This window comes from Argopecten irradians, chromosome 6 (assembly GCF_041381155.1).
Source record: "Argopecten irradians isolate NY chromosome 6, Ai_NY, whole genome shotgun sequence".
Classification (NCBI taxonomy): domain Eukaryota; kingdom Metazoa; phylum Mollusca; class Bivalvia; order Pectinida; family Pectinidae; genus Argopecten; species Argopecten irradians.
In genome coordinates, this window is record NC_091139.1 from 29,337,722 (window position 1) to 29,348,757 (window position 11,036).

At 33.3% G+C, this 11,036-nt stretch overlaps 1 protein-coding gene across 1 annotated transcript in view; it reads left to right on the forward strand.

Annotated features, from left to right (window-relative positions):
- Positions 1-7,604, forward strand: part of LOC138325568 (jouberin-like) — a 72,922-nt gene extending 65,318 nt beyond the window's left edge. Inside the window, exon 35 of the mRNA XM_069271325.1 lies at positions 2,819-7,604. Coding sequence (XP_069127426.1) covers positions 2,819-2,963 — 145 coding nt within the window. The 3' untranslated portion in view covers positions 2,964-7,604. The remainder of the gene's footprint in view (positions 1-2,818) is intronic.
- Positions 7,605-11,036: the final 3,432 nt, after the last annotated feature.

Sequence of the window (11,036 nt, forward strand, 5' to 3'; positions counted from 1 at the left end):
CCACTTGTCAACTAGTGATCAAATGGGATTGATCCGTTGCTATGACAACAGTGATCAGTCTGTGTTCATCGGTAGATATTCTCCCAGAGAGAACTCTTTGTCTTATCATCGTTCGATGAAGGTTCAATTCTGGTCCGTCTGTATAATTTTCCCTTTCTGTTGCATAATTGTTAAATTTTGAATCAGGGTGAAGTTACACATAAGAAATGGAATCCTCCTTGGTCAGACTTGTAATGGGGAAGAAGTTGTGTTAGTGTTACATTAAATAGCAGTTTCTTACAATAACAAATTATCACGATATCACTGACGGAGACAAGCCACTTGTCAACTAGTGATCAAAGGGATTGATCCGTTGCTATGACAACAGGTGATCAGTCTGTGTTCATCGGTAGATATTCTCCAGAGAGAAACTCTTTGTCTTATCATTACATCTCATCCCCGTGGAGGATTCCTTCATTTGATCTTTCATCATTAGCTTTTTGTATATCAGCTGTATGATGACAGATTTTTGTACAAGAAAGTTCAAATTGGATTATGTACGTTAAAAAAAGGAAAAGTAAGAAAAAATTCAACAATTATCAAAGAAGATAACAGTTTGTGAGTGACATGTTATCACATACTGTTAAAGAGATATATGTGAAATTAAAGTGACCTTGTCTGTCCTTCAAGGTCCTAGAAGTAGATTAGTGATAGAATTTTTAACAATGTCTTTCTGATTTTACAAGTATTTAAATCTAATAGGTAGCCATCAGCATTGGTAATATTAATTGATAGTATTAGTGTAAGTGGAGGCTAAAAACCAGTTGTTGTATACAGGTGGATGTTAGTTATATACAGGTGGATGTTAGTTATATACAGGTGGATGTTAGTTATATACAGGTGGATGTTAGTTATATACAGGTGGATGTTAGTTATATACAGGTGGATGTTAGTTATATACAGGTGGATGTTAGTTATATACAGGTGGATGTTAGTTATATACAGGTGGATGTTAGTTATATACAGGTGGATGTTAGTTATATACAGGTGGATGTTAGTTATATACAGGTGGATGTTAGTTATATACAGGTGGATGTTAGTTATATACAGGTGGATGTTAGTTATATACAGGTGGATGTTAGTTATATACAGGTGGATGTTAGTTATATACAGGTGGATGTTAGTTATATATACAGGTGGATGTTAGTATATACAGGTAGTTAGTTATATACAGGTGGATATTAGATATATACAGGTGGATGTTAGATATATACAGGTGGATGTTAGTTATATACAGGTGGATGTTAGTTATATACAGGTGGATGTTAGTTATATACAGGTGATCATTAGAGTAATTTAACTTTAGAGCTTTTCACTGGACATTGATTGTGATTAAAGCTTCCAACATTGTCGGAGAATAACAGTAACAGTAACCAATCTCACCTTCCAACAATGTCGGAGAATTACAGTAACAGTAAGATTAACCAATCTCACCTTCCACCAATGTCGGAGAATAACAGTAAGATTAACCAATCTCACCTTCCAACAATGTCTGAGAATAACAGTAAGATTAACCAATCTCACCTTCCAACAATGTCGGAGAATAACAGTAAGATTAACCAATCTCACCTTCCAACAATGTCGGAGAATAACAGTAAGATTAACCAATCTCACCTTCCAACAATGTCTGAGAATAACAGTAAGATTAACCAATCTCACCTTCCAACAATGTCGGAGAATAACAGTAAGATTAACCAATCTCACCTTCCAACAATGTCGGAGAATAACAGTAAGATTAACCAATCTCACCTTCCAACAATGTCTGAGAATAACAGTAAGATTAACCAATCTCACCTTCCAACAATGTCGGAGAATAACAGTAAGATTAACCAATCTCACCTTCCAACAATGTCGGAGAATAACAGTAAGATTAACCAATCTCACCTTCCAACAATGTCGGAGAATAACAGTAAGATTAACCAATCTCACCTTCCAACAATGTCTGAGAATAACAGTAAGATTAACCAATCTCACCTTCCAACAATGTCTGAGAATAACAGTAAGATTAACCAATCTCACCTTCCAACAATGTCTGAGAATAACAGTAAGATTAACCAATCTCACCTTCCAACAATGTCGGAGAATAACAGTAAGATTAACCAATCTCACCTTCCAACAATGTCGGAGAATAACAGTAAGATTAACCAATCTCACCTTCCAACAATGTCGGAGAATAACAGTAAGATTAACCAATCTCACCTTCCAACAATGTCTGAGAATAACAGTAAGATTAACCAATCTCACCTTCCAACAATGTCGGAGAATAACAGTAAGATTAACCAATCTCACCTTCCAACAATGTCGGAGAATAACAGTAAGATTAACCAATCTCACCTTCCAACAATGTCTGAGAATAACAGTAAGATTAACCAATCTCACCTTCCAACAATGTCTGAGAATAACAGTAAGATTAACCAATCTCACCTTCCAACAATGTCTGAGAATAACAGTAAGATTAACCAATCTCACCTTCCAACAATGTCGGAGAATAACAGTAAGATTAACCAATCTCACCTTCCAACAATGTCTGAGAATAACAGTAAGATTAACCAATCTCACCTTCCAACAATGTCTGAGAATAACAGTAAGATTAACCAATCTCACCTTCCAACAATGTCGCAGAATAACAGTAAGATTAACCAATCTCACCTTCCAACAATGTCTGAGAATAACAGTAAGATTAACCAATCTCACCTTCAACTCCTTCTTCATGAAACTAGTTCAACAAAGCTGAAACAAGGATCAAATTAATTCCGTAATATTTTTTTGTATGTTTCAGGAAAAATGGTAAAAAGAAGAGAGGTTCTAAAGATAATGTGATGAGTGATACTGCATCTGTGGACAGTAGAGCCAGTAAAGGTAGCAAAGGTAGTCGGAATGGCACCAAGAAGCCACCGGTAGTACCCGACGAGTCGACAGCGTGAACTTTGTTGTCCACGACCCCCAAAGTGCTGTGATATTTTTGTTATTATAAATTGTGCCACATAACGACTTTAAGACTGAACTTTGATTCAGATCAAGGCCAAAAATTGTTTGTGGTTAAAATCAACATGTTTTTTAAAAGTTAATTGATGTTGATGAATTGATTAATTTATAATTCCAGTAGAGAAAATGCATTTAGAAGTGTTGGAGCTGAATTTTCAATTCATACCTGCATAATTTTGATTGCCAGTTTGTTACAGTTCTACGGTAGGTTAACTAACCATGTATCAGATCTGAATTAGGATTTGTTTAATCAGGTGATTTTCTGCTAGGATAATAATATCTTCCTACTTATATTTTCACAGGAATGTTTTTGTACCTGATTTCAATATTTTCCAGGTTTTATATCAAAAGAACAGCAGTACATGTGTGTACCTTTGTAATTCTGATGTAGAATGGTGCTCGCTAGAATGAACATATGAAAAAAATATACATTTCTATATTTTCATTTATGAAATTTGATAAAAATCATGAACTCTCTCAATGTTCATCCATCCATGTTAAGTTTTTTTTTTATCCTAAATGTGATAAACAACCGTCCATTATTTTATGTGATTATATGACATTCAGCATTTTTCTGATAGTGATTGAAAACTAGAAATGAAATGAAATCTCAAATTTGGCCAATGTGTAGATTTGTTATTTATAAGTACATTAATTTACCTTGACTTACAAAATGATACGATATTTTTGAAACAGACCTGTGTCTGTGCCATCCAAGTTATTAAAAGGGAGACAACTGTATTATTTAAAAAGTTTCATATTGCAGTATTTCATAATATCTATGCTGAATACTGGAAACCAACATTCTTTTACAGCTACTAAATTTAATGATTTATATTCCAAACAAGTTGATGAAGATAAATTACAGTAAATTTGAAAATTATATGCAAATATATATATCAATAAAAACGAGGTTTACCTGCGTTCACTGAAATAAACATTCACAAATTTTGTAAATTCGCGTAATTTGTATATAGCATGTGAAAGAAAGTGAGTTAACATTATGCTGATAAAAAATTACTTCAAGGTTTACTCTTATTTTATTTCCTGAAATAAGATCATTATGTCAGTAAATTTTATTCAGAATCTCGTCCCCTTATATATATATACAGTATATGTATTAGTAATAGAAATATGGATTTATGTATTATAATGTAATTATGGTATTGCTTGACCCTATTGGTTAATATGAACTTTTGCTACAAACATCTAGCATAATTAATTTCTAGCATATTTCTTCAACTAATTAATATAAGCTGTTTTACTAGCCTGTGGCTTTCTAAAATCTCTTTTCTTTTCTTTTGTTTTGCTGAACAATAAATTTCCCATATATCTTGTTCAGCTTATGAATTAAGTCACACTTGGTTTAAATCCCAACCTTCTTGATTTTATCCTTGAAAAAATAGTTTTACAGTTGATGGTGTTCAGTTAAAATCGCCATTCAAGTCTCTTTTTCCAGATCCTTTAGGGTACTTTCAAAACAGGTGGTATGTGGGCAAGCTAGCCTTCATTAACAAGGTAATTAGTCAAAGTTGAGGAGTTGTAGACATTGGAGCTTTTTATTTTTGTCTTCCAAATTTTGTTGGACTTGATGACCTCAAAATCTTATTACATACTCCGTAGTATCAAATATACATTGTCTTTGGAACATTGAGGCCATAAAAAGTTAGGTTTTATGAAAATGTGCAGAATTCTTGACGCCTTCTACATGATATATTAACGTTCTGCTACTCTCATTTCATGGTCTAACAGTTCATCTACTGTTTTCAACACCCTAAAATCATAGCTTCATCCCCAAACCCCATAAACTCAACATATTTAATAAAACATCAAAAGGAAACCTAGTTCCAGTTGTATGCTTCCCGAATTAAAGACATGAATTATAAGTGAGTTTATCATAGAATATACCTAGAAAACCAATACCACACACTGAAAGTCCCTTGTCAAATAAAAAAATACCTTGAAATTGGAAGATGACAATACATGTGACATGCATTATTTAGGCCATATTTAGGCAGAGTCAAGCAAGCATGCAGTCAATTAGCAGACAGGCATAAACGGAGATAGCTGGCGTTTTATTATAGCTAGTTTCCATTAGTACAACGACAATACGATGAATTATATTGTTACTACAAATTTATGTCTTTGAGTTGTCAGTAACATGTTTTAGATGTGTTAAACGTAATTTGATTTGTACAAATGTGAACGGTCGGTTATGTATTGTTACAATTTTAGTATTTGCTTGGTCACCTTAATTGGACATTACCAGTTCTCCCCACAATACACTGTATCCTATAGGTCTGAACATTATCATACATAATTTTCTGTTATTGTTTTACTTCATCGGAGAAGGCCATAACAGGAACATATTACTTGATCTATCAAATCAGGAGTGGTAATCATTTTGACTCGTTTGAAGATGGGTTTCAAAGTAGTGTATTCTGACAGATGTGTCTGGTTAGATTTCTACCGTCCTCTCTTGACAACCTGTTTGTATCTGTCCCTTCTGCTAGTCAAATGTATAAAGTTATATGTTTTTAGCTACGTACATGAAATAGGTGTATATAGTGTAACACATGCTCGTCCTTTCATGTTGCATCCCATCCCAATTTTATAAAGATGGCGGTATTATGTCGTACATAAAATTCATAGTATTTTTCTTTTCTCCATTGATTTTTTCCGTTTTTCTTTGTCAGAAACATGTCTTCATATGATTTCAATAGTATAATGTACAAAATCTCAAAAAAAAAAATGATCAAAATAATAAAAGTGTGCAGAGTTAAATCAATTTTGCAGTTAACAAAGTTAACAAAGGCCTATTGGTATTGATATATAGTATTTTGTGTAAAACTCATGGAGTGGTCAGCTACAAATCATTTTCAATTTAATTTTGTAACTTTGATTATATAAAACCTTTGTTCTTCTTGATTAATTAAATGTTTTTAATTGAGATAAAATGAAATTCCATATCAAGTTAGCCAATCTATGCAAATGTTGGAAGACATCAAATGGATGCCTTGCACATTCAGACAATATTAGGTATTAGCCTCTGATATTCTATACTGCTTTTCAGCCATAGATAAAATCTGTACCAGTTACATTGGCTATTTGTCTGTTCCATTTGATGAGCTCAGACCATTAAGGGAGAATTCTCGGATGTAGTTGTTGACAGTTGCTCCTGTGATTTTCAGCCGAGTTAATTTTTTTCCGACAAGATTAGCTTTTGTAAATATTTGCACATACATCCCTAAAAAGCATCCTTCAATTGAAAATATAAAATTGAAGACCCCCCCTCTTTTTTCCACTCCCATTTCATCTCTCAGTGTAAAGACCCTGCCCACCCCTGACAACTCCATTGGTATAGCCCTAATCAATGAATAGCAGGATCCACTCTGGCTGTTGGGGTTAATAGTACATTAACTACAATGGTTGACCAGTGGGTTGCATTTCCTGTGTGATAAAATGCCAAGAGATAAAATGACGGTATCAATATGAATGACAGAGTTGGCTGTATTTGTATTGTTGTATAGTTAGGACGTTAGCTATTAATTATTCATCGTGAGTGGGGCAGTATCGGGTTGACATCGCTGGTCACTGTCAGAGACTGGGATTCCATCTCTCAATTAATTTGTCATCCAAATCGAAACACCCATTTCAATTTATTCGGGGTTTTTTTCCAATTATATTTGAAATTGATACATCATTATTTTATTGGATGAAAAAAATATTCTATATTAATAATTAGGTCACGATATATGCTTTTCTCTGCTCCCATTCGAAAATCAGAAGAATTCTGATTATTTTAATCTAAATCCTTCACACAAATTATGAGTAGAAAATTCCAATATAGATAATAAACATACCCAGTTATAAAGATATTTTATGATTAGAGATATACATCGTACCTGTCTTAAATGATTCAATTTCCCTTAAGCTCATTGTTTACTATTGAAAATGGAATGTTCCCAAAAGTGGATGCTTTTATGTATTCCAGTTACGACTTTTTTGTAGAACAGAAAGATATGTCCATTTTTCTAACCTTATTTTTCTATTATTATGTAATTTTGTCATTTTTTAACTGGGAAAAAAAACCAAAATGAAAGTACAGTGTAATACTATTGCATTTAAAAGGCCGAATCTATACATTAAAATACAGGTGGTATATTATGGCAAATCCAGAAAACATTATTTTAACCTTTTGTTATAATTCTATTGTATTGTAATTATTCTCCTCCACAGACTAATTGTCTTCAGTTTAATATGGAACAAGATACCATGGTATTGTTTCAACATTAATGTTAAAAGTGGAAATTGATCGAGAGATGTTGATGTATTTGGTGTGAAGTTTTGTGCTAATGTCAGCAGGCAGTATCTATTACTATTGTCTCATTGTTATCTGGATTACCAACGACGACGGTACTCTTCATTTCATTTATAGATACTTCATACTTGCATATCTATTTTATGTATCATGAAATGAGGGAGAAGGGATGGTACTCAGAGAGAGGGGGCATATTCTTACTGATATTTCTAGTTTTGATAGAAGACAAATTTACTAAAAAGGAAAATAAAATCTCCAAGTAAAAGGAAAATAAAATCTCCAAGTTATATCTATTTTCTATTTCGAATAGAAAGTGAAAAAAATGAAATGGGTGAAAAGTAAAGATTTCTTCATCACCTGTTTGCCAATTAAAGATCCTTTCATGTGATGTCAACCATGCATGGATGGGTTACATGTTGCGCTTCACTGACATTTGTTCATTTCCTCCGTCCTCAGAATGACACACTTTAATTGAGAGTTGTGTCCCCATGAAATATTAAGTGTTGACCAGAGATTATAATCTAGGTGGCGTACCTGTCGGGCGTACCTATCGGGCGTACCTGTTTTGTATTACCCACCTGTTTGAGTTTCGGTCATGGGTCAGTGAACCAACCCCCTCTAGGCAATATGAATATTTGAAAGAGTATTGTTTTTGTGGCAGTTTTTATCGTATTTGTTTCTTAATAGCTAAGACCAATAAGTGAAAAGGCGTAAATATTTAAATGGCCTCGGTGTACTTAGAGCATTATCAAAAATAACTGTGAATTTTTTAGAGTTTGTGATTGTTTAATATCTCTTTAAGTTTCAAAGTTTTATATTGTTTCAATACATTAATAGCAGTTCCAAGAGAATCCGTCCAAAATGATAAAATATCTGAAGCAGTCAAATCCAAATATGGATTGCTGCACTTATACATGTACGTAGTATAGGTGTATGTACACTTCTAGTTCACTGTGAAAGTAGCTGGGATATCAAAACATTTGACAGGCATACATTTTAGATTTCTGTTAAGAATTCTCATTAAACAGAATCATGAGATTGTTACTAATAAGTATAAGAAATTTACACTAGATGCATTGTATATTATGTTCATTATATCATATTTGTAAGTTATTGCAGTAAAGAAAACATTTGCTTCCATTCTTTTATACCATATTTATTCCAATAAATGCTTGTAGGTGTTCATGTGTTGTCGCGGTAATGTTTCCCTTTTTCATGTCTTGAAATTGTCATTGGAAATGTCAATTATCCATATTACAAAGAAATCCCAAGTTCAAATCAAAAGAAAATCGGTTCTGAACTCATTTGTTGAATAATGTTTCAAAAATGAACCAACAACACATATGGCTGCATATATCTGATCTGGTATGTTAATTTCCATAGCAAACTTCTGAATCTGAAATTTTGCGTTCTCTCCGAAACAAGTTTCACACCCCGGGGGCATCTATTGGAATAAATACAAGTGTTCCATTTTCATATTCCATATTTTTTAATATTTGTTATTGTTATGTAAAGTAATGGATATATATTTTACATATTTGTATATTTGTCTTTATACTTTATTTATTTATGAACATTACCATCAGATATTCTCAGCATTAATCAACATGTACATATATTCAGACTTTGTTTTGCACAACATTTGTAAATACTCCTTTGTACATTTGTATATTATAGCTCATGTATATAAGTATATCAGCGCCCTGTAGATAGATTTGTAAATAATTTTTTAGTTGGAAGCTTAGTGCTCATTTTGTACAAGAGTCCAATGTAATTGCAAGTATAGATTTATAATAATTTTTAAATAAAATGATAATCAAACGATTTTTAAATGCGTTTATTCATTCATTTATTTTGATAGGTCATCTGACAAAGTCTCATGTACCCTATACTTACTACATTGATGCTTTCAACCAAGTGGTTAAGATACCTCAACATATTACCATATGCCTTCCACCTCTGGGCTGCGAGTTTGAATCTCATGTGGGGCAGTTGCCAGGTATTGACCACTGGTTTTTCTCCGGGAACTCAAGCTTTCGATCCTCCATCAACAAACCTTCCATGTCCTTACATGATCTTGGCTGTTAATAGGACGTTAAACTAATAAAACCCACAACCTAAATCAAGGAGGATTTAAATTTTGCTATAATGGCCTACAAGTTAATTTCCGCAAACTTAAAATTCCTGCAAATAAAATCAAAAAACAACAAGAAAGATGATGTTTCTGGCTTATTACTCTTGTCGAGTGACAATATGGTAACAATTATCTATGAACTTCATGTAGTATCAAAGAGAAAATTGTGAAATTCTCTCCTCACAATCCTAAATAACTATATCTCCTTTTGTCAGTTGTCCTGCTTGGTCCATTCATGGGAAATTAAGAGAGGATCTGTTTCAAGATGTCTCCTCTAGAAATACTGAATCAGTTTAAATGAAATGCTTTTAGCAAATTTTTGGGCACCAAACTTAAACAGGATTTTCCTACATCATTTGATGATAATACAAAAGCTGTCTTATTTCTCATCAACATTATAGAGATTTGTCTGAAACCTGCCAACTAGGTTTTAAACAATATTTACAATCAGCCAAATCCATTGTATGGAGATTATATATTAGAACGATAGAAGTTGTGTATTACAATAGTGTAATGGTTTCCGGTAGTATAATTCAGTTCTGCTGATTTATGGCCAAGCCCACATTATTTCTCTCTCAACATGGAAGTTGTCATTGAAAACAAGCATTTCTCAATGGTTTGATTATTGATCAATTAATTTTCCATGCATATCAATAAGTGTTTCATTATAAATAAAATATGATGTGGATTTAATATGGAACCGACAATAGACGTCCATGATGAGGCTAGTTTTTACAATAATACCCGGCATTTTTTTATTATCGTCCTTTTAAACAAAAAAGAATTATTGATATTGAATATAAAGGAATCAATGATGAACGATTGTGTGTGTGTGTATTCATTGGAAGTATCAGAACCATTTTTTCTTACATAAAACAAGTATGTAATATATCAATTACTGAGTTGTTCTAACATAAAATTATGTTGGTATTTCATATGTACTGATTTTTTCCCAATTCCATCTTGGCCCTCTCAAGCAACAATCATATAAAACAATGAACAGACAATTTGTGGTAGATATATAGTCATAATTTGTAGTCACTTAGTCACACAGTACAATGTAGCTGTATGTGGCCTTTCTTTGGTCCTACTACATTGCATGTGACCACAGGGTGGGACGTGTTGTTCTGTGTCAGTCAGATAGCACTATAAAAAGGGTGCAAGAGTCTCACTATTACAGAGAAAACGCAAACATACTGCAGTCTCCCAAAACAGACACACACTTCACACCACATACCGCAGTAAAAACTGACACACACTTCACACCACATACCACAGTCTCCCAAAACTGATACACACTTCACACCACATACCACAGTCTCCCAAAACTGATACACACTTCACACCACATACCACAGTCTCCCAAAACTGATACACACTTCACACCACATACCACAGTCTCCCAAAACTGATACACACTTCACACCACATACCACAGTCTCCCAACACTGACACACACTTCACAACACACTGCAGTCATACACCACAGTCTTCACAACACTGAAACACACTTCACACAAACATACTGCAGTCTCTCAAAACTGACACACACTTCAC